At 36.9% G+C, this 25,421-nt stretch overlaps 1 protein-coding gene across 1 annotated transcript in view; it reads right to left on the bottom strand.

The window, feature by feature from the left end:
- METTL16 (methyltransferase 16, RNA N6-adenosine) overlaps nt 1-25,421 on the bottom strand; it is a 95,051-nt gene that overhangs the window by 48,781 nt on the left and 20,849 nt on the right. The window contains exon 3 of the mRNA XM_036906129.2: nt 4,446-4,645. Within this exon, the coding sequence (XP_036762024.2) occupies nt 4,446-4,645 (200 nt within the window). The remainder of the gene's footprint in view (nt 1-4,445; nt 4,646-25,421) is intronic.

Raw genomic sequence — 25,421 nt, 5'->3', positions numbered from 1 at the left:
GAGGAAAGGGGTGGTAGAGGGAACTCAAGCCCCTCTCAGAGTCCACAATTATTTAGCCCATGCTAGCTATTCTGAGAGGCCAGAGTCATTCAAAAGAAGGAATTTTAAGAACTACTTTCAATTCTGTAGGAAAAAAAAATTTAGACCTGATCCAGGCCCTTGATTCTCACACAACTGCCTCTCTCTTTATACTGCAATTTCTCTTAAAAGCAAAGAGAAAAGAGAAAAAGGTACACTTTCCTTCAAATGCCCAAATATGAGGTACCTTTAGGCTAATACGTGCAGATAAAAGACCTGTCTTCTGCCAAACACATCAAGTTTCTCAGTTCTGAAGACCAAAAGACTTGAATTCTAACATCCTAATACCCTCAGAAAGCTGAATGACATTTTTAAGTAGGTAATAATCTTGCAGTGATAAATAAAAATGGAGAGTGTATAATCATAGAATTAGAGCAAACTGATGATGGAGTCTGGGGGAAGAATTTATATAAAACCCTAATTAGAATAAATGTAATTTCAGCAAGAGTGCCCCTTGTGAAGAGCTAAAATCCATTAACCTCCTATCTCCCCAAGTGTTATTTCAGACAGTTTGGGGCATAATTAAAATAAATTAGCACCAAATAGTCTCTCAAGCTTTTAAAGCTTTCTATAATCCATCAGCCAACCTTCTGCCATGAACTTGAAAGGGCAGAAGTTTGTTAAACGCCATCACTTTGACATAGTGCTTAGCTCATCTCATATGGGGTGTTGAGAATTTTGAATGTTGAAAGAATGATGTACTTATTTATCAACATTCAGACCATTTACTGGACATACAAGGTGTCCACATACATACCTTGTATGTGCCAGAAAGTTCGCTAGGCCTTGGAATATTGAGTAAGCAAACAAATAACTAGCTCTGAACTTTGCAAACTCACAGCAGAGAAAGACATCAACCAGGTAAGTGTGTGGTTAAAAACTAAAAAAATACCATGAAAAAAGAAACACGGTTTTCTAAAATCATCAAGGAACTTGTCTTATGCTGGAAGGTAAGAGAAGGCTTTCTAGGGAAAATAAGGCTTGAGTTGACAACAACAGTATAAATAAGAGTTAACAAGGAGAAGGTGGGGAAGGTCCAGGCAGAGGGAACAACATATACAAAGGCCTGGAATCATGATTTCTTATTAGAAGAACTAAACACAAATACAGAAAACAAGCAAAAGAACAGAAGATGAGGCTTAGTTAGAGCGGCCTAGAAAAGAGGGCAGGGATCAGATAATGGAAATTCTAATAGGGCAAATCAAATTTCTAGGTGTTTACCACAGAGGCAACAGAAAGTCACTGAAGTGGTAAAGATGTGATTTCATTTTTTTAAATTAAGGTATCACTCATCTACAATCTTATGAAGGTTTCACATGAGCAACATGGTGGTTTCAACATTCACCCATATTATCAAGTGCCCCCCAACCCCACTGCAGTCACTGTCTATCGCACAGTAAGACGCTATGAGTCTTTACTTGTCTTCTCTGTGCTGTACTGCCTTCCCTGTGACCTACCTATATTGTGATTGCAAATTACTAGTGTGCCTTAATCCCCTTCTTCCTCCCTCCCCACCCACCTTCCCCAACCTCTTCTCTTTGGCAACTACTAGTCCCTTCTTGGAGTTTGTGAGTCTTTTGCTGTTTTGTTCCTTCAGTTTTGCTTTGTTGTTATACTTCACAAATGAGTGAAATTTTTTGGTACTTGTCTTCCTTCACCTGCCTTATTTCACTGAGCATAATACCCTCTAGTTCCATCCACATAGTTGCAAATAGTACTACTTTTCTTTTTATGGTCAAATAATACTCCATTGTGTATATGTACCACCTCTTCTTTGTTCATTCATCTACTGGGGGACACTTAGGTTGCTTCCATATCTTGGCTATTGAAGTAAACAGTGCTGCGATAAACATAGCGGTGAATACGTCTTTTTGAATCTGGGATCTTGTTTTCTTCGGGTAAATTCCTGAGGAGTGGAATTACTGAGTCAAGTGGTATTTCTATTTTTAGTATTTTGAGGAACTTCCAAATTGCTTTCCAAAATGGTTGAACTAATTTACATTCCCACCAGCAGTGTAGGAGGGTTCCCCTTTCTCCCCATCCTCACCAGCATTTGTTGTTTCTTCTCTTTTGGATGTTGGTCATCCGAACTGGTGTGAGGTGGTATCTCATTATAGTTTTAATTTGCATTTTCCTGATGATTAGTGACGTGGAGCATCTTTTCATGTGCCTGTTGGCCATCTGACTTTCTTTGGAGAAGTGTCTGTTCAGCTCCTTTGCTCATTTTTAAAATCAGGTTATTTGTTTTTTTTGTGTGTTGAGGTGTGTGAGTTCTTTATATATTTTGGAAGTTAACCCCTTATCAGATAAGTTATTTATGAATATTTTCTCCCATACTGTAGGATGCCTTTTTGTGCTGCTGATAGTGTCCTTTGCTGTAAGAAGCTTTTTAGTTTGATATAGTCCCACTTGTTCATTTTTTATTTTGTTTCTCTTGCCCGAGGAGATGTATTCAGGAAAAAGTTACTCATGCTCATAGTCAAGAGATTTTTGCCTGTGTTTTCTTCTAAGAGTTTTATGGTCTCATGACTTACATTCAGGTCTTTGATCCATTTTGAGTTTAACTTTTGTGTATGGAGTTAGACAGTAATCCAGTTGCTTTATCTTACATGTAGCTGTCCAGTTTTGCCAACACCAGTTGTTGAAGAGGCTGTCATTTCCCCATTGTATATCCATGGCTCCTTTATTGTAGATTAATTAGCTATATATGTGTGAGTCTATATCTGGGCTCTTTATTTTCGTAAAGATATGATCTTATACATACTTTCTGGAGAATGGAACGGGGAGGTAACAGAGTGGACGAGAACATAGTTAAGAAGCTATTCTGTAGACCAAGAGAGATGATGTGACTTGGACTAAGATGGTGGCAGTGGAGATGGAGAGGAGTAGATGATTTAAGAAGTATCTAAGAAAGAACATCAACAGAAAACATGACAGACATTTTCAGTGAAAATGGGAACAGTAAATATCAGGGATGACAGGAGGATGGATTATTGTGGATTCATTGAAATAAGGAACAAAGGAAGAGGACTAATTTTAGGAAGAAAGAAAATGAGTCTGGTCATAGATGTGGCAATGTCTGAGAGGTTTTTGAATTAATCTAATTTCTCACTTATGTGACTAGGACTCAAGAAAAGGAATATATAAAGTTGTAGGTTATTTACAAGGTGGAAAATGAAGTCAAAGATGTGCATGAAATTGCCTAGAGGTAGGATGCCGAATAAGAAAAGGGTTAAAGACTGACTTTTAAGGATTCTGAACATTTAATGTCCAGATACAGAAAAGTAAGCCTGAAAAAGGGAGAAGAGTGACTAGAAATGAAAGAGAATAACCAGAGGAGTCTGGTGTCTTAGACACCAATGGAGAAGAGTGCATAAAGGAAAAAGGAGGGGTCAGTAAACACTGTTGAAAAGTCATATATGATGAGGACTGAAAATACCTGCTGAATATGCAGGCAAGTGTTAAGGTAAAACATTTACTACTATCTAAAAACTGTTTCCTATTATATTTAGCAATACAGCCACCAAACTTTTAAGTCATTTTTTCCCCTAAAAGACTAACAAAGACCAAAGGATTAAAAAATTTTTTTTATCTAGCAAATCAAAACAATGGCTATGATACATCTTACTACATTAATGGACAGTGACTATAATGGGGTATGTGGTGGGGACTTGATAATGGGGGGAAACTAGTAACTACAATGTTGTTCATGTAATTGTATATTAATGATACCAAAATAAAAACAAAACAAAACAAAACGTTGGGTATGATAAACATACAGTACATTTATAATCCCAAAATACAGTCTGGCTTCATTTCCTTCTGTATCTCAAGTTACTCTCCCATATGAATCAAGCTGGCTAGTCTTCTCCATTGTAAAAGTTTACAGATAAGAGAACATCTTACTTTAAATGAACTTTTTCCTCCCTTTAATTTTGGATTAAATACCCCCTGCAAATAATCATCTAAAACTTTTCTGCCAGTACTCAGGATCACATGCTCTTTTATTAAATGGCCATCACCATAAAGTCCCATTATGGGAACTATTACACTAACACCAAACAGTTCAGATTTAAAATAAGGCCCAATAGACACAAACACCAAGATGGTAATCTGAAAAGCTAAGAAAACAAGAGCCTCAATTTCATTCTGCACCTCTCTTCCTCCCTGGTCCAGGTCTGGTGCTGACAATTCCTTCTCAAGAGAAATCAATGGCAGAAAAGCCCAGTGTAGCAACTAAGAATAGTAATATTTGTAGCCACCTTTTTTCATACAACAAATATCCAGAAGAGAAGTTTACAAAGAATCTGACCTTGGAAAATTCATGAAACTTACGTTTAGCCAGAAAAAAATTAAAAACCGTATACCTATGTCAATTCCTCTTCGGAGAGTACTTTTGTCAGAGTCCTGATGACCAATCAGATCTTCAACCCAATGAATATAGTTGAGTCTTAAGGGAACTGTGGGAATTAGTCTCTCTAATGGAATATCAATAGAAAGTCCAAAATCTTCCCTTAGGAGAGTACAAGTCAGAGCTCTGACTGCTTCAGGGTCTTTAAAATTAAGACTGAAGGGTGGAAAAAAAGAAAAACTGGTTAGTGAGATTCACTGTGCTGTACATGCTCAATAGCAGCCAAGCAAATCCAAACATCCACTGAATTTCCTAGGAGATCACACATAAATAACTGTAGAGCAATCTGAGCAGTGGTATACACACATGGATGTTTAACACAGTCTCAGAATATGAAAGGCAGTATAAATCTCCACCAAAAACATTGCATTTTCATATATGAAACACAGAGTACAAGAAGACGCTCTCTTTCCAATTCCTGCATGATTGTCTCCTTACTTACGTTAACTTCAGACAAGTTATTTAACCTCTATGAGACTGTTTCCTCAGCTGTTAAATGAAGATAATAATAGCTATATCATAATGCTGCTGTGAGCTAAGTACTTAGCATAATGCCTAGAACACAGTAACTATTTCTAAGTAGTAATAATTAGTATAATTAACATCATTCGACACGAACATTCTTTGAAAATCATACCTAAAAGTGGAAAGAAAGCAATATAAAATGTTTAATAATGAAAATAGGATAAGATACTTAAATATAACAAATATTACAGACATCAATGTATTTCTTAGCAGCTCTACTGAAGTATAATATACTACAAAATTCATCTGTAAGTATACAATTCAATAGTTTTTAGTATAGTCCCAGAGTTAATCTCTTACATCTTATATTATAAATAGTGAAATTACAAACGAGGTTAGGGTCCTTGGCTACTCCATGCTTTTAAAGATGAAGTACAAAAATGTTTCATTTTCTTTGAGTACTCCTTTGCTCAAGTGAGTTATATGGAATAGGCTAGGAATAAGTTGGGATAGCTGGCATTCATTTCTGTGTTCATCCAACAGCTATTTGCTATGTAAGTTATATGCAAGACATTGTGCAAAATGCTGGAGTTGTTGCAGTAAGCAAATACAGACATAACCTTCTCATTCACGAAGCCAGCAGTTTGGTAGAAGGTAAGTATTAATCCAAGAATCACCCAAGTACCTGTAATGAATGCTGTAAAATATAAACACAAGGTCCAGTGAAACCTACATAAGTGGAACTGCCTTACAAAAAAGCCCCAGAGCAGTCTTTCCTCAGGAGGTAACTGAGGTAAGAACTGAGAGCAGAATAAAATTAACAAAGGAAAAGAAGGGGAGGGAACATGGCATTTTAGGGTCCTAAGTATAGAGAACAGCAGGTACAAAAGACCCTCCAGGGTCTCAGGTAAAGAGAACAGAAGATAAAAAACAGCAGGCCGATGAGAACTGATGGGGCATTCCAGGTACTGAGGGATGGCCACTGTATCTAAAATGCAGAGGGCAGGTAAGCATGCACAGTTCAAGATGAGTCTAAAGATAGAGGCCAGACTGTGTAAGGCCTTATAATCAGGGCAATTATATGATTTTTATCATCTAATCCAGGACTACTGAAAGTGGAAGGAAAAGCTATTAGTAATCACACCACAGTAATTATAATCTATGTTAAGGATTTAGGTCTGGTACAGAATAAAGAAAGATCAGAGCATAATCAGAGATGCCAATTAGAAAGCAATTGCTGTATCTGAGTTACAAAGCTGGATAAAAGTGGCAGTGGCATAGAGAGGGACAAGTGAAAGGAATTAAGGGATATTTAGGAGAGAAAATTTACAAGATTTGGTGAAGCATTGTTATGTGAGGTGAGGGAAGTTCACAGACATCTCATAGGGTTCTGCCTTGTTTGATAGGACAGTGTCATTAGCTGAAACTGGGAACTCTGGCAGAGCTATTTTCAAGGAGAAACATAAATTTGAACTGTATTTGAGACATCCAAGTGGAGCTATTGAGTAAGCAGAGATCTCTAGGAATAGAGCCCAGAAAATTATTCTGGAGAAATAAATGTTTAAGTGACCTGCAAAGAAATGAGACCTTAGCACAGATGAGACTACTTAAGGAGAAAATACAAAATCAGAAGAAAAGAGAGCTTAGCATTAAGCCTTGAAGAATCCTTTAAATGTTGTAGATATAATCATTAGACAGGAAGCTACCCCATGAAACAAAAAGGGTGGAAGAAAGAAAACCAGAAGAGTGTGATGTGGTGCCAAGGGAGCCAAGGGACAGGGTGTCTGTGAAGGAGAACTGTGTCAGCAGAGTAACCTGTTTCTCAGAAGTCGACTGAAAACTGAAATTGTATTTAGTGATATGAGATCACCGGAGACCTTTTCAAGAGCTCCTTTTATAGTGGTAGAATTAGAAAATACCCTGGAATGAGCTAAAGGTTAAGCATTTTGTGAAAAAATGGAGACGATAAAAACAGACAATTCTTCAAGAAGTTGGGCTGTGCAAGGGAAAACTGAGACGGGGTAGTGGAGGTGGTAGGGTTGATGGAGACGTTTTTTAAAAACTCTGAAGACAAACACTTAAAATTCAATGGAGATTGGCTTAAAGATGGTGGCATGAGAGGTGAGACAGAAACATCCTCCCAAAACCACATATATTATGAAAACATAGCAAATACAACTACTCCTGAAAGAATAGCAAAGAACACTGTGACAGACTGCCTACATCTGGGGAAATGAGGAGACCTCATGGAAAAGGGTAACTTACCAAAGCCATGATCCAGTGGTTCCCAAGCCCTTCTCCCACCCCAGTTCACTGGCAAGAGGAAGAGAAATGAAGCAGGGATGGGCTGGAGGCCTAGGACAGCTGAACACCCAGCCCTGGAGATGTGCTCTGGGAGCAAGAACCTATATTACATGGTGCTTTGGAGATTAGTGGGGTTGGAAAGCTAAGACAGGTAGAATACCTGGAGAGACTGAGATTCCAGCCACCTGTGGAGAACAGACACCCATAACTGGCTGCTCTGGGACAAAACAAAGGCAGGCACTCTAAGAGACCTCCCAACAGCGAGAGGGCTGCTAAATGGGCAAGGGTTGCACAGAGTTTGCTGCTCAGGAGAAATGACAGGTGGACAAAATTGTCCTAGCACACTCAGCCCAGCAGGTTAGAAACTTTCAGGAGCTTCAGGTGCTCCATCCCCCTGGCTGATCTCCAAGGCCCCCCACAGTGATACACAGCCTGCAGTGCCTTCCTCCCAGCCAGCACTGGCTCGCAAACATGTTGCTCCTGCCACTGCACCAGGCCAGCCAGAGGGAGGCCCCGCGTACAGCACCTATAAGTGCAAAGCATAGAGGCTCCTCCCTGTGCACTCAGCCCACTGTCCCTGGCAGTGGAGGCAGACACTGCAGCGGGGAAGCAGGAAACAGCTCTTTCTTCCTGGAAGGCACCAGCGCCAGTCACCTGCGACCTGCGCCATTGCTCTAGGGGCAGAGCAGCTCCAGAGAGTAGAGCTTCTGGGCACTAGAGGGTGCCACCCACAAATATGAAACGTCAAAGCAATCTGGTTCAAACCCAAATCCCACAAACACCAGAAAGAGGGCCAAGTGAAACTGAACCCACCAATCTTCCTGAAACACATTTCAAAATAAAAATTATAAACATGCTCATTGAGCTACAGAAAAATGTTCAAGACCCCAGGGAGGAGTTCAAGAAAGAGACGGAAACTTGGAAAAATACAGTGTCCAAAATGAAATATACAATGGAGGGATTTAAAAGCAGATTAGACGAAGTAGAGGAGTTGGTAAATGAAACAGAAACTAGAGAACAGGAATACAAAGAAGCTGAAACACACAGAGAAAAAAGATTTCTAGGATCAAAGAATACTGAGAGAACTGTGTGACCAATCCAAATGGAACAATATTTGCATTATAGGGGTGCCAGAAATAGAAGGCAGAGAAAAACGGATAGAAAGTGTCTTTGAGGAGGTATTGCTGAAAACTTCCCCAATCTGGGGAAGGAGACAGTCTCTCAGGCCATGGAGGTGCAAAGATCTCCCAACACAAGAGACCCAAAGGAAGACAACACCAAGACATATAATAATCAAAATGGCAAAGATAAAGGACAAGAATAGAATATTAAAAGCAGCCAGAGACAGAAAAAAAAAAATCACATACAAAGGAAAACCCATCAGGCTATCATCAGACTTCTCAGCAGAAACCTCACAGGCCAGAAGGGAGTGGCATGATATATTCAATGCAATGAAACAGAAGGGCCTCGAACCAAGAATACTCTACCTGGCAATATTATCATTTAAATTTGAAGGAGGCATTAAACAATTCCCAGGTAAGCAAAAGTTGAGAGAATTTACCTCCCAAAACCATCTCTACAGTATATTTTGGAGGGACTGCTATAGATGGAAGTGTTCCTGAGGCTAAATAGATGTCACAAGAGAAAATAAAACCACAGTAAAAGAAGTAGACCAATTAATTACTAAGCAAATGCAAAATTACATCAACTACCCACAAAGTCAGTCAAGGGATACACGAAGAGTATAGAATATGACACCTAATATATAAAGAATGGAGGAGGAAGAAAAAGAAAGAGAGGGAAAAAAAAAAGAACCTTCAGATTGTGTGTGACATAGTGTACTGAGTTAAGTTAGACTGTTAGATAGTAAAGAAGTTATCCTTGAACCTTTGGTAGCCACGAATCTAAAATCTGCAATAGCAATAAGTACATATCTATTGATAATCACGCTAAATGTAAATGGTCTGAATGCACCAATCAAAAGACATAGAACTACTGAATGGATAAAAAAACAAGACCTATCTGTACGCAGCCTACAAGAGACTCACTTCAAACCCAAAAACATACACAGATTAAAAGTGTAGGTATGGAAAAAAGATATTTCAAGCAAATAATAGGGAGAGAAAAGCAGGAGTTGCAGTACTTGTATCACACAAAATAGACTTCAAAACAAAGAAAGCAACAAGAGATAAAGAAGGACATTACATAATGATAAAAGGGTCACTCCAACAAGAGGATATAACTATTATAAATATTTATGCATCCAACATAGGAGCACCTACATATGTGAAACAAATACTAACAGAATTAAAGGGGGAAACAGAATGCAATGCATTCATTTTAGGAGACTTCAACACACCACTCACTCCAAACGACAGATCAACCAGACAGAAAATAAGTAAGGACACAGAGGCACTGAACAACACATTAGAACAGATGGACCTAACAGACATCTACAATACACTCCACCCAGAAGCAGCAGGATACACATTCTTCTCAAGTGCACATGGAATATTTTACAGAATAGATCACATACTAGGCCACAAAAAGAGCCTCAGTAAATTCAGAAGGACTGAAATTGTACCAAGCAGCTTCTCAAACCACAAAGGCATGAAACTAGAAATTAATTATGCAAAGAAAACAAAAAGGCCCACAAACACACAGAGGCTTAACAACATGCTCCTAAATAATCAATGGGTCAATGACCAAATAAAAACCAAAATGAAGCAATATATGGAGACAAATGAAAACAACAACTCAACACCCCAAAATCTGTGGGACACAGCAAAGGCAGTTCTAAGAGGAAAGTACATAGCAATACAGGCTTACCTCAAGAAAGAAAAACAATCTCAAATGAAGAGTCCAAAACTCACAATTAATGAAACTAGAAAAAAGAAGAACAAATGAGGCCCAAAATCAGTAGAAGGAGGATTGTAGTAAAGATTAGAGCAGAAATAAATAAAATTGAGAAGAATAAAACAATAGAAAGAATCAATCAAACCAGGAGCTGGTTCTTCGAGAAAATTAACAGAATAGATAAACCCTTACCCAAACTACCAAGGAAAAAAAGAGTGTACATACATAAACAGAATCAGAAATGAGAAAGGAAAAATCACTATGGACACCACAGAAATACAAAGAATTATTAGAGAGTACTATGAAAAACTATATGCTAACAAATTAGATAACCTAGAAGAAACGGACAACTTTTTAGAAAAATACAATCTTCCAAGGCTGGTCCAGGAAGAAACAGAAAATCTGAACAGACCAATTACCAGCAATGAAATTCAACTGGTAATCAAAAAACTACCTAAAAATGAAATCCCTGAACCAGATGGCTTCACCGCTGAATTTTATCACACATTTAGATAAGACCTAATACCCATTCTCCTTAAAGTTTTCCAAAAAGTAGAAGAGAAGGGAATACTTTCCAAACTCATTCTATGAGGCCACCATCACTCTAATAGCAAAACCAGGCAAAGACACCAACACAAAAAATTACAGACCAATATCCCTGATGAACATAGATGCAAAATCACTCAACAAAATATTAGCAAACCAAATTAAAAAATACATCAAAAAGATCATCCATGATAATCAAGTAGGATTTATTCCAGGGATGCAAGGATGTACAATATTTGAAAATCCATCAACATCATCCACCACATCAACAAAATGAAGGACAAAAATCACATGATCATCTCCATAGAAAAAGCCCTGGACAAAATTCAACATCCATTCATGATAAAAACTCTCAAAAAAATGGGTATAGAGGGCAAGTACCTCAAACATAATAAAGGCCATATATGACAAATCCACAGCCAACATCATACTTAACAGCGAAAAGCTGAAAGCTTTTCCTCCAAGATCAGGAACAAGACAAGGATGCCCACTCTCCCCATTTTTATTCGACATAATACTGGAGGTCGTAGCCACGGCAATCAGACAACACAAAGAAATAAAAGACATCCAGATGGTAAAGAAGAAATCAAACTGTCACTGTTTGCAGATGACATGATGTTGTACATAAAAAACCCTGAAAGAATCCACCCCAAAACTATGAGAACTAATAACTGAATTTAGCAAAGTTGCAGGATACAAAATTAATACACAGAAATCTGTGGCATTCCTTTATATTAACGATGAACTAGAAAAAGAGAAATCAGGAAAACAATTCCATTTACAATTGCACCAAAAAAATAATGCAGTGGGGTGTGGGGGGGACTTGATAATATGGGTGAACGTAGTAACCATGTTTTCCATGTGAAAGCTTCATAAGAGTGTACAGCAATGATACCTTAATAAAAAAAATTAAAAAATATGTCCATGGAAAGTCGGAAAGGCCATCTATTACGATTCCATTTATATGAAATGTCCAAAACATGCAAATATGTAGAGACAGCAGAGTAGTGATTGCCAGGGTCTGAAGAAAGAGGGAGGAGCGACTGCTGAAAGGGTACAGGGTTCTCTTTCGGGGTGATGAAAATGTTCTGGAATTAGATAGTGGTGACAGTTGCACAACCTGTGAACAACTGAATTGAACACTTTAAAGTGGTTATCTTATGGTATATGAATTATATCTCCATTTTTTAAAAAAGTCAAAGGGCTTACGTTAGTTGACAGAGAGATTAAAAATTTAAGAGAAGGAATACTGGACTGTGTACGGTTCCTGAGATGAGAAGGTGGGTATGAGATCCAAAATACATGAGTGTTTAATTTAATTAGAAGATAATAATAATAGTAGTATCAACAGTGAGAAGAATTGGTTGTTGAAAAGCACCAAAAGCCAAACCTATGGTCTTCTGTTGTGTTTTTCACCAACTCAAACCTATCCATGATTGAGTTAAAAAAATTTCTTAAATTTTTAAACTGTAAGACCCCCATGGGTCAAACAAGCAATTAAATAGTAATATTACACAAAAAACAAAAATTCTGGAACAGTAGAAATGACCATTATAGATAATGATCCTAAAGTAGCCGAAGAATTAAAAATCCTACCTGCTAGATAGTAAGAAACTATCTTAATCAATCAATTTGATATCTTCAATGCAGATCCCTCTGCAAGCTAAAGAGCAAATGACAGGAAAGAAAAACCTCATCATCGAAACACCTCTTTACCCTTTCCAAGTGCATTTAAAAGTATTATAATTTCAAATGACTTACCCTAACTTCAGTGAAACTTAAAATAAATTCAACAGTAAGAAAAACTTAAATTTAAGTTTTGTATTACAGAAAATTTAGGAACAACCTGAAAGTAATCAATAGGGAGTTAGTAAACTATAATAAATCAATAAATGAGAATACTCTGTAGTCATTAAGAGGAATAAAACTGGACAGATCCACATATACTTTTTTTTTTAAATTAATGTACCACTGATATACAATCTTATGAAGGTTTCACATGAACAACACTGTGGTTTCAACATTCACCCATTTAATTAAGTCCCCCCAGTGCAGTCACTCTCAGCGTAGTAAGATGCTATAGAGTCATTACTTGTCATTGACCCATATATTCTTGTATGAAGAGGGTTCCTTGATATATATATATATTTTAAAAAGGAAAACAACAAAAACACAAGTCTGAGCAAGAAGCATGTATATACATTATGATCACATTCTTATAAAAATAAAACCAAAATGATCCTGTATGTGTTATTCATAAGAAAAATGCCTGGAAGGGTAAAATTCACCTCTGGATATGGGAATGGATGAGTGAATGAGTAGGGGTGCAGACTTCCATTCTTCTGATGTTTTTAATTTTCTGAGCACATCTTACACAATATAATCTTCATAACAGTGCCTTGTAACTATACCGAAAATGCTTATTATGTCAAGTAGGGGTAAAAAAAAGCCCTATTGCTATATTATATCAAAATTACAATCACAAGAACTGCTATATATGCATAAGGAAAAGAGCTTAGAAAGAACACAAAGTAATTTGATCTTTTGGCATGAAAGGAGTGTGATATTTTTCTTTTATGTATGTGACGTTAGGAAAGATATATTTCTGTAATTTTCCCATTAAGGGCTCTATAATGTCTGTATAATAATGTTCTTTAAATTCTTTTTTCAAAAAAGGGAAACAAGTTCTTGGTTCCAGAATACTTGTTTTCCATGAAAGAGGGTCAATTTTATTGGAAACTAAACCAGGATATTTTCCATGTTGACAGCAAACACCAAAAGATAGTACTGAAGCTTGAGCATTAATTACACAGCTTCAGGAAACATTTGGAGCAAGAGAAACAGCAACATAATTAATGTTTTCTTAGTGCCTTCAGAGTTGTTTATATAAACTCTAATTATTCAACTATGTGTGTGTGTGTGTGTGTGTGTGTGTGTGTGTGTATACACTTTGATAGATTAGGGCATACAAATTATTAATAAGGAACTGCATCATAATCACCAAAAGTACAAGACATCAAGTAAAGGCTAGTCTAATTGAAGAAAGATGAAAAATCAAAGGGCTGATGCTTAGCTTTTGTTAGCAAAATAAGTGTTCATTTTCTTCTAAGAAAATACAGACACTGATCTGAGGGTTGGAAATCCTTTTGTAGGACTGTCTAGTCATCTGACTTCACTAAATATCTAGGTCACTTTAATCACCCTGGGACATTGAAAAATTCCTGAACACAGACACGATTTTTTTCATTCTCATTTCTGAGATCACAGAGAGGCACAGGCACTAAAATTAGCTCTCACGTGGAAATTAGCAATTTATTCCATTAGTTTCGGCTTAACACTACCAATTTCACAAAAAAGCCTATTGTCAACAGGTTCATGTCAGATTTGCCCAGAATGACTCCTCCTCTGATACTAATGAATACAGTATTACCACAGTACATGGGAGTTTGGAAGGACATATTCAGTGACCCATGGTTGAAATAACAATCATTCTAACACTGTAGAGGCTGAACCTCATGTAACAACAAAGACTGAAGTCTCCCAACCTTATTCCAACATTGGTTCCTATTCATTAAATCTTCCCTGAGGGGCTAAAAATGATATAGTCACAAAGTATGACAAAGCCCTTCAATGCTGGGACTTTGGTTTTAAAACAAATCAGTTAACCATCAAACTATCAACTGACAAGGCACAAGTAAATTGCAGGTTACCCCTATGAGGCTGGTTATTGTGAAAATGCACAAACTAAAATCTAATTTTAATGGTCAGATATGATTATAACAAAGCAGTGATGGGTGCAGAGAAAAGAGAGAGACACCATACTAGCACTCCTTGTCACCTTATCAATTATACCAGGCATAATAACAAAATGAATACTAATCAGTTAGTGTCTACAAAGTACCACTCACTTCATATACATTATTGCTAACCTTTATGACAAACACCCTAAGTACATCCTTTTATCCCTCTTTTTTAGATGAGGAAATTGTTTCAGTAAAGCTAAGAAAATTATCTACCATCTCACAGCTGGTAAAAGGTACCCAAAACTGGTCCTTATGATAACTGACTCAGAAATGCCCCCACTTTCCATACCACACACCTGCTTTCCTTAAGAGAACACATAAGAGCTGAACAAATGAAACTTTAATCCCTCTCAGGCCTAACATTTTGTCTGATATTCTTTGTCATTCATTAGCTGGTTTATATTTTGGCCATTCTTTTTCATCTCATGGAGTTAAATAAAAGGCCAATATAAAAATAAAAAGCATTCTATCAATGCAGACAATCATCAACAACTCTTACCTAAGTAAGCAGAAAGGGGGATGATGTCTAGGAGCAGTTAGGCCACTGACACTAATAACAAGTACATCTCCTCTCTCTTCCATCTATTATAGATACCTTCTAAATATGCAATATTACCAACTATAAAATAGCTCATATTGCAACAATTTTTAAAGAAAAAGAGGAGAGTCTCCTCAGCCTGTCTCACCCTCTTCCCATTCCTTCGTAGACAAATTTGTTCTTCCCTGCAAAAAATTTTACAATCATTTTTGCCTATTATAAAAAAAACCTTTTTTTTTTTGAGAGGGCATCTCTCATATTTATTGATCATATGGTTGTTAACAACAGTAAAATTCTGTATAGGCGACTCAATGCACAATCATTAATCAACCCCAAGCCTAATTCTCAACAGTCTCTAATCTTCTGAAGCATAACGAACAAGTTCTTACATGGTGAACAAGTTCTTACATAGTGAATAAGTTCTTACATGGTGAACAGTGCAAGGGCAGTCATCACACAAACTTTCAGTTTTGATCATGCATCATGAACTATAAACAATCAGGTCAAACATGATTATTCATTTGATTTTTATACTTGATTTATATGTGAATCCCACATTTCTCCCTTATTTTTTAAAATAAAATGCTGAAGTGGTAGGTAGATGCAAGATAAAGGTAGAAAACATAATTTAGTGCTGTAAGGGGGCAAATGTAGATGATCAGGTCTGTGCCTATAGCTTAAGTATTAATCCAAGCTAGACAAGGGCAACAAAACATGCACGGATTTAGAAGATTTCTCTGAAAACAGGGGGGGTGAGGTTCTAAGCCTCACCTCTGTTGATCCCCAATTTCTCACCTGATGGCCCCCCTGCAACTGTGCCTGTCTTAGGTTGTTCCTCCCTTGAGGAATCTTACCCGTCTCTGGCTAACCAGTCATCTTCCGGGGCCATACAGGGGGAAATGTAAAGTTGGTAAGTGAGAGAGAAGCAATATTGTTCGAAAAGGTTAGCTTTTTCCTTCTTTGCAGATTTATGCCCTGTGGCTTCTATGCCCTCTACAGGATATTTTAAAGGGAATGCTCTAGATGGAAGCACTCCTCAGGGTAAATAGATGTCACCAGAGAAAATAAAACCACTACCAAAGAAAGCACACTAACCAAATACTAACTAAAGGTAAAAAATAAAATCAACTATCCACAAAAGCAGTCAAAGGAAACACAAAAGAGTACAGAATAAAACACCTAATATATAAAGAATGGAGGAGGAAAAATAAGAAGGGAGAGAAATAAAGACTCATCACACTCTGTTTATAATAGCTTAATAAGCAAGTTAAGTTAGATGGTTAGATAGTAAAGAAGCAACCCTTGAACCTTTGGTAACCACAAATCTAAAGCCTGCAATGGCAGTAAGTACATATCTTTCAATAATCACCCTAAATGTAAATGGACTGAATGCACCAATCAAAAGAATGGATAAAAACGCAAGACCCATCTATATGCTCCTTATAAGAGACTCACCTCAAACCCAAAGACATACACAAACTAAAAGTCAAGGGATGGAAAAAGATATTTCATGCAAACAGTAGGTAGAAAAAAGCAGGTGTTGCAGTACTTGTATCACACAAAATAGACTTCTAAACAAAGAAAGTATCAAGAGATAAAGAAGGACATTACATAATGATTAAGGGGTCAGTCCAACAAGAGGATATAACCATTACAAATATATATACACCCAATACAGGAGCACCAACATATGTGAAACAAATACTAACAGAATTAAAGTAGGAAATAGAAGGCAATGCATTCATTCTAGAAGACTTCAACACACCACTCACTCCAAAGGACAGATCCACCAGACAGAAAATAAGGACACAGATGCACTGAACAACACACTAGAACAGATGGAACTAACAGACATCCACAGAACTCTACATCCAAAAGCAGCAGGATACACATTCTTCTCAAGTGCACATGGAACATTTTCCAGAATAGACCACATACTAGGCCACAAAAAGAGCCTCAGTAAATTAAAAAAGATTGAAATTCTACCAACCAACTTCTCAAATCACAAAGGTATAAACTAGAAATAAATTGTACAAAGAAAACAAAAAGGCCCACAAACACATGGAGGCTTAACAACATGCTCCTAAATAATCAATGGACCAACGACCAAAGTAAAACCGAGATCAAGCAATATACGGAGAATAATGACAACGACAGCACAAAGCCCCAACTTCTGTGGGATGCAGTGAAGGCAGTTCTAAGAGGAAAGTATATAGGAATCCAGGCCTATTTAAAGAAGGAAGAACAATCCCAAATGAATAGTCTAAATTTACAATTATTGAAACTGAAAAAAGAAGAACAAATGAGGTCAGCAGTATGAGGGACATAATAAAGATCCGAGCAGAAATAAATAAAATTGAGAAGAATAAAACAATAGAAAAAAACAATGAAACCAAGAGCTGTTTCTCTGAGAAATTAAACAAAATAGATAAACCCCTAGTCAGACTTCTTAAGAGAAAAAGAGAATCTATAAACATCAAAAGAATCAGAAATGAGAATGGAAAAATCACGACGGACCCCACAGAAAAATAATTATTAGAGAAAACTATGAAAATACATATGCTCAAAAGCTGCAAAACATAGAAGAAATGGACAACTTCCTAGAAAAGTATAACCTTCCAAGACTGACAAAGGAAGAAACAGAAAATCTAAATAGACCAATTACCAGCAACGAAATTGAAGCAGTAATTAAAAACTACCCAATAACAAAATCTCCGGTCCAGATGGATTCACTGCTGAATTTTATCAGACATATAGCGAAGACGTAATACCCATTCTCCTTAAAGTTTTCCAAAAAACAGAAGGAGGGAATACTTCCAAACTTATTCCATGAAGCCAGCATGACTCTAATACCAAAACCAAGCAAAGACCCCACCAAAAATAAAATTACAGACCAATATTCCTGATGAACAGAGATGCAAAAATACTCAACAAAATATTAGCAAACCAAATTCAAAAAATACATCAAGATGATGATCATACACCATGATCAAGTGGGATTCATCCCAGGGATGCAAGGATAGTACAACATTTAAAAATCCATCAACATTATCCACCACATCAACAAAAACAAGGACAAAAAGCACATGATCATCTCCATACATGCTGAAAAACCATTCAACAAAATTCAACATCCATTCATAATAAAAACTCTCAACAAAATGGGTATAGACGGCAAGTACCTCAACATAATAAAGGCCATATATGACAAACCCACAGCCAACATCATACTTAACAGTGAGAAGCTGAAAGCTTTTCACCTAAGATCGGAAACAAGACAGGGATGCCCACTCTCCCCACTGTTATTCAACATAGTACTGGAGGTTGTAGCCATGGCAATCAGACAACACAAAGAAATACAAGGCATCCAGACTGGTAAGGACAAAGTCAAACTGTCCATGTTTGCAGATGACATGATATTGTACATAAAAACCCTAAAGACTCCACTCAAAAACTACCAGAACTAGTATCTGAATTCAGCAAAGTTGCAGGATACAAAATTAATACACAGAAATTTGTGGCTTTCCTATACACTAACGATAAACTAGCAGAAAGAGAAATCAGGAGAACAATTTCATTCACAATTGCATCCAAAAGAATAAAATACCTAGGAATAAACCTAACCAAGGAAGTGAAAGACCTATATCCTGAAAACTACAAGACACTCTTAAGAGAAGTTAAAGAGGACACTAACAAATGGAAACTCATCCCATGCTCCTGGCTGGGAAGAATTAATATCGTCAAAATGGCCATCCTGCCCAAAGCAATATACAGATTCAATGCAATCCCTATCAAATTGCCAACAACATTCTTCAATGAACTAAAACAAATAGTTCAAAAATTCATATGGAAACACCAAAGACCCCGAATAGCCAAAGCAATCCTGAGAAGGAAGAATAAAGCAGGGAGGGATCTTGTGTCCCAACTTCAAGCTCTACTACAAAGCCACAGTAATCAAGACAATTTGGTACTGGCACAAGAACAGACCTACAGACCAGTGGAACAGAATAGAGAGTCCAGATATTAACCCAAACTATACACGGTCAAGAAATATACGATAAAGGAGATATGGATATACAATGGGGAAATGACAGTCTCTTCAACAGCTGGTGTTAGCAAAACTGGACAGCCACATGTAAGAGAATGAAACTGGATCATTGTCTAACTCCATACACAAAAGTAAATTCAAAATGGATCAAAGACCTGAATGTAAGTCATGAAACCATAAAACTCTTACAAAAAAACATAGGCAAAAATGTTTTGGACATAAACATTAGCAACTGCTTCATGAACATATCTCCCCAGGCAAGGGAAACAAAATAAAAAATGAACAAGTGGGACTATATCAAGCTGAAAAGCTTCTGTACAGCAAAGGACACCATCAACAGAACAAAAGGCATCCTACAGTATGGGAGAATATATTCATAAATGACAGATCCAATAAAGGGTTGACATCCAAAATATATAAAGAGCTCATGCACGTCAACAAATAAGCAAATAATCCAATTAAAAAATAGGCACAGGATCTGAACAAACACTTCTCCAAAGAAATTCAGATGGCCAACAGCCACATGAAAAGATGCTCTACATAGCTAATCATCAGTGGAATGTAAATTAAAACCACAATGAGATATCACCTCACACCAGTAAGGATGGCCACCATCCAAAAGACCAACAACAGCAAATGTTGGTGAGGATGTGGAGAAAGGGGAACCCTCCTACACTGCTAGTAGGAATGTAAATTAGTTCAACCACTGTGGAAAGCAGTATGGAGGTTCCTCAAAAAACTCAAAATAGAAATACCATTTGACCCAGGAATTGCACTTCTAGGAATTTACCCTAAGAATGCAGGAACCCAGTTTGAAAAAGACATATGCACCCCTATGTTTATTGCAGCAGTATTTTCAATAGCCAAGAAATGGAAGCAACCTAAGTGTCCATCAGTAGATGAATGGATAAAGAAAATGTATATATACACAATGGAATATTATTCAGCCATAAGAAGAAAACAAATCCTACCACTTGCAACAACATGGATGGAGTTAGAGGCTTTTATGCTCAGTGAAATAAGCCAGGCAGAAAAAGACAAGTATCAAATGATTTCACTCATCTGTGGAGTATAAGAACAAAGAAAAAACTGAAGGAACAAAACAGCAGCAGACTCACAGAACCCCAGAATGGACTAACAGTTACCAAAGGGAAAGGGATTGTGGAGGACAGGTGGGAAAGGAGCTACAAGGGGAAAAAAGGATCATTATGATTAGCAGACATAATGTAGGGGTGTGGCACGGGGAAGGCTGTACAACCCAGAGAACACAAGTAGTGATTCTATGGTGTCTTACTACGCTGATGGACACTGGCTGTAATGGGGTATGTGGGGGGACTTGATGATGGGGGGAGTCTAGTAAACATAACATTGCTCATGTAATTGTAGATTAATGATACCAAGAGAAAAAAAAATCCATTACTGAAAAAAAAATTCCATTACCGTCTGGCTTTCCCCAGTTACCTGTAAATGCAGTATTTATACAGTGTTGTGATATCTTACTTGGGAGTCAGGTTCTATGTACATATGTAAAATGAATATTCAGTACAGTCAAAATTACACTGCAAATTATCCCAGATCATTCATAACACTGTTAGATCTTCAAATCATGAAAGGTACAAATAAGCTTAGACTGATAAAGAAAGGAAGTTTCACCCTGTCACTATGTACTTGCTCTGGAAGGTACACTACTGAGTAGAACAGACAGGAATTATCCCACTACTTAATGTGCAAATGCAATGGTTCTGCTGTTTAGGCTTAGGTGTGTTTCCCAATGCCACTCTGTGCCAGACAAGTGATGGCCCATTCTTGCTCCAATACCACACTAATATTTTAATCATTCTAACTTCACAACGTATTCAAATATCTATCTGGAAAAGTTTCCACCCATACAGCTTTCCACCACCCATTACTCTTTTGTAACATTTGCCTTCAGCATTTTTTTAACTCTTATTCTTTAGTTGAAGTACAGTTGATATTCAATTTTATATTAGTTTCAAGTATACAACAGAGTGGTTCACCAGTTACCAATAGTATTCAATCCTCACCCCCACTAGTGTAGTTTCTATGTGTCAACATGGGAAGATGTTACAGAATAACTGGCTATATTCTCCATGCTGTACTACCATCCCCAAGACCAACCTATATTATGATTGAGAATTTTTGTGCCTCCTTAGCCCTGTTACCCTCCCCACCTACCCCTGCCAAACCCTCCTCCATGGTAATCACCAATCACTTCTCAATGTCTATGAATCTACTATCGTTTTCCTCATTTTGTTTTGCTTTGTTTTTAGATTCCATAAATAAGTGAAATCATACAGTATCTGTCTTTCTCCACCTGGCTTAGTTCACTTAGCATAATACCTTCTAGAATAATCTATGCTGTCACAAATGGCAGGATTTTTCTTTTTTATGGCTGAGTAATATTCCATTGTATATATGTATTACCTCTTTATCCATTCATCTATTGATGGGCCCTTAGGTTCCTTCCATATCTTAGCTACTTTAAGTAATGTGGCAATAAACACAGGGGTGCATATCTTTTTGGTTCACGGATTTTGTTTTCTTCGGGGAAATTTCTAGAAGTGGAATTGCTGTTTTGAATGGTATTTCTAGTTTTAGTTTGTTGAGGAACCTCCATACTGCTTTTCACAGTGCCTGCACCAATTGCCATTCCCACCAACAGTGTAGGAGGATTCCCTTTTCTCCATATCCTCACCAACACTTGTTATTTCTTGACTTTTGGATAGTGGCTATTTTAACTGGTGTGAGGTAGAATCATTGTGGTTTTGATTTGCATTTGTGGAGTGGCTTTTTCATGCACCTGCTTGCCATCTGTATGTCTTCTTTGGAAAAATGTCTGTGCAGGTCCTCTGCCCATTTCTTAATTGGGTTATTTGTTTTTCTGGTGTTAAAGCATATGCGTTCTTTATATATATATATATATATTTTTTTTTTAGATAATAATTTTTTTATTGAAGGGTAGTTGACACATGGTATTACATTACATTAGTTTCAGGTGTACAACATAGTGATTCAGCATTTATATACATGACAATTCTAGGTACCAGCTATCACCATACCAAGCTGTTACAATATCTTCACTATATTCATTACATCCCAGTTACTTATTATTTAACCATTGGAAGTGTATACTTTTTTTTTTTTGTGAGGGCATCTCTCATATTTATTGATCAAATGGTTGTTAACAACAATAAAATTCTGTATAGGGGAGTCAATGCTCAATGCACAATCATTAATCCACCCCAAGCCTAATTTTCGTCAGTCTCCAATCTTCTGAGGCATAACAGACAAGTTCTTACATAGTGAATAAGTTCTTACATGGTGAACAGTACAAGGGAAGGCATCACAGAAACCTTCGGTTTTGCTCATGCATTATGAACTATAAACAGTCAGTTCAAATATGAATACTCATTTGATTTTTATATTTGATTTATATGTGGATACCACATTTCTCTCTTTATTATTATTATTTTTAATAAAATGCTGAAGTGGTAGGTAGATACAAGATAAAGGTAGAAAACATAGTTTAGTATTGTAAGAGAGCAAATGTAGATGACCAAGTGTGTGCCTGTAGACTATGTGTTAATTCAAGCTAGACAAGGGCAATAAAACATCCACGTATGCAGAAGATTTCTCTCAGAACAGGGGGGGTGAGGTTCTAAGCCTCACCTCTGTTGATCCCCAATTTCTCACCTGATGACCCCCCTGCGACTGTGCTTGTCTTAGGTTGTTCCTCCCTTGAGGAATCTTACCCGTCTCTGGCTAACCAGTCATCTTCCGGGGCCATACAGGGAAATGTAAAGTTGGTAAGTGAGAGAGAAGCCTTATTGTTTGAAATGGTTAGCTTTTTATTTCTTTGCATATTTATGCCCTGTAGCTTCTATGCCCAGCATTTGTCTTGAGGTATCTTTACCACTTGGAAGAATTATGATACTCGGTAAATTTGATATGAGGCACGAATTGCGTTCTTTATATATTTTGGATGTTAACCCCTTATCAGATAAATTGTTTATGAATCTATTATCCCATACTATAGGTTGCCTTTTTGTTCTGCTGATGTTGTCCTTTGCTGTACAAAGCTTTTTAGTTTGATGTAGTCCCACTTGTTCATTTTTTTATTTTGTTTCCCTTGCCTGAGGAGATGTGTCCAGAAAAAAATTGCCCATGCTTATGTTCAAGAGAGATTCTTGCCTATGTTTTCTTCTAAGAGTGTCATGGTTTCAAGTCTTACATTTAGGTCTTTAATCCATTTCAAGTTTACTTTTGTGTATGGAATTAGACAGTAATCCAGTTTATTCTCTTCCACATACCTGCCTGGTTTTCCTAACACCTATTATTGAAGAAACTGTCTTCTCCCCATTGTATATTCATAGCTGCTTTATCATATATTGACCATATATGCATGGGTTTATAACTGGGCTCTCTAGTCTGTTCCATTGATCCATGGGTCTGTTCTGGTGCCAGTACCATACTGTTTTGATTTCTGTAGCTTTGTAGTATAGCCCAGTCAGACTGCTTTGGCTATTCAGGGTCTTTGTGGTTCCATATGAATTTTAGGAGTATTTGCTCTAGTTCATTGAAAAATGCCATGGTATCTTCATAGGAATTGCTTTGAATCTGTAAATTGCTTTGGGCAGGATGGCCATTTTGACAATGTTAATTATTCTTGTCCATGAGCATGGGATAATTTCCATTTATTCATGTCTTCCTTAATTTCTCTCATGAGTCTCTTACAGTTTTCAGAGTACAGTTCTTTCAACCCTTATTTTATTCCTTGGTTATATTTATTCCTTTTGATGCAAATGTAAATGGAGTTGTCCTGATTTCTCTCTCTCTGCTACTTCATTGTTAGTATATAGGAAATGCAACAGATTTCTGAGTATTAATTTTGTATCCTGCAACTTTGCTGAATCTGGTTACTAGTTTTAGTAACTTTTTGGTGGATTTTTTAGGGTTTTCTATATATAGGATCATGTCATCTGCAAACAGTGAGTTTTACTTCTTCCTTACCATTTGGATGCCTTTTATGTCTCATATCATCTGACTGCTGTGGCTAGAACCTCCAGTACTATGTTGAATAAAAGTGGTGAGAGTGGACATCCTTATCTTAGAGGGAAAGCGTTTAACTTTTTTGCCATTGAGATGTTAGCTGTGGGTTTGTCATATATGGCCTTTATCATGGTGAGGTACATACCCGCTACACCCATTTTGAGAGTTTTTTATCATGAATGGATATTGAATTTTGTCAAGTGTTTTTTCAACATCTATTGAGGTGATCATGTGGTTTTTATCCTTGTTTTTGTTAATGTGGTATGTGATACTGATTGACTTATGAATATTGTACCATCCTTATATTCTTGGAATGAATGTCACTTGGTTGTGATGGATGATCCTTTTCATGTATTTTTGAATTTGGTTTGCTGATATTCTGTTGAAGATTTTTGCATCTATGTTCCTCAGGGATATTGATCTATAATTTTCTATTTTTGTAGTGTTTTTGTCTGGTTTTGGTATCAGAGTATTGCTGGCCCACAGAATTTTCGAGTCTGGAAGTATTCCCTCCTCTTCTACTTTTTGGAATACTTTAAGAAGGCTGGGTATTAGCTCCTCTTCAATTGTTTGGTAGGATTTGGCTGTGAAGCCATCTGGTCCTAAACTTTTGTTTGTTGGGAGTTTTTTGATTTCCAATTCAATTTTGTTCCTGATAACTGGTCTGTTCAGATTTTGTTTCTTCCTGGGTCAATCTTGGAAGGTTGTACTTTTCCAGGGACTTGTCCGGTTTTTCTAGGTTGTCAAATTTATTGCCATGTAATTTTTCATAGAATTCTCTAATAGATTATTTGTATTTCTGCGGTATCTGTTATGACTATTCCTTATTCATTTCTGATTTTGTGACCTCTTTTCTTCTTCATAATTCTGGCTAGGGTTTGCCTATTTTATCTTCTCAAAGAACCAGCTCTTGGTTTCACGGATTTTTTCTATAGTTTTATTCTTCTCTGTTTTATTTATTTCTGTTCTGATCTTTATTATGTCCCTCCTACTACTAACTTTGGGTTTCATTTGTTCTTTTCCTAGTTTCTTTAATTGTGAGCTTAGACTGTTTATTTATTTGAAATTGTTCTCATTTCTTGTGGTAGACCTGTATTGCTATGTACTTCACTCTGAGAAATGCTTTTGTGGCATCCCACAAATTTTGGACTGTTGTATTTTTGTTTTTGTTTGTCTTCACATACTGGTTGACTTCTGTTTTGATTTGTTCATTGATCCATTATTTAGAAGCATGTTGTTTAGCCACCATGTATTTATAGGCTTTTTTGTTTTCTTTGTGTAATTTATTTCTAGTTTCATACC

Source organism: Manis pentadactyla, chromosome 4 (assembly GCF_030020395.1).
Source record: "Manis pentadactyla isolate mManPen7 chromosome 4, mManPen7.hap1, whole genome shotgun sequence".
NCBI lineage: Eukaryota > Metazoa > Chordata > Mammalia > Pholidota > Manidae > Manis > Manis pentadactyla.
The sequence above is the reverse complement of the archived record's forward strand: the minus strand, read 5'-3'. Positions and strand labels throughout refer to the sequence as shown.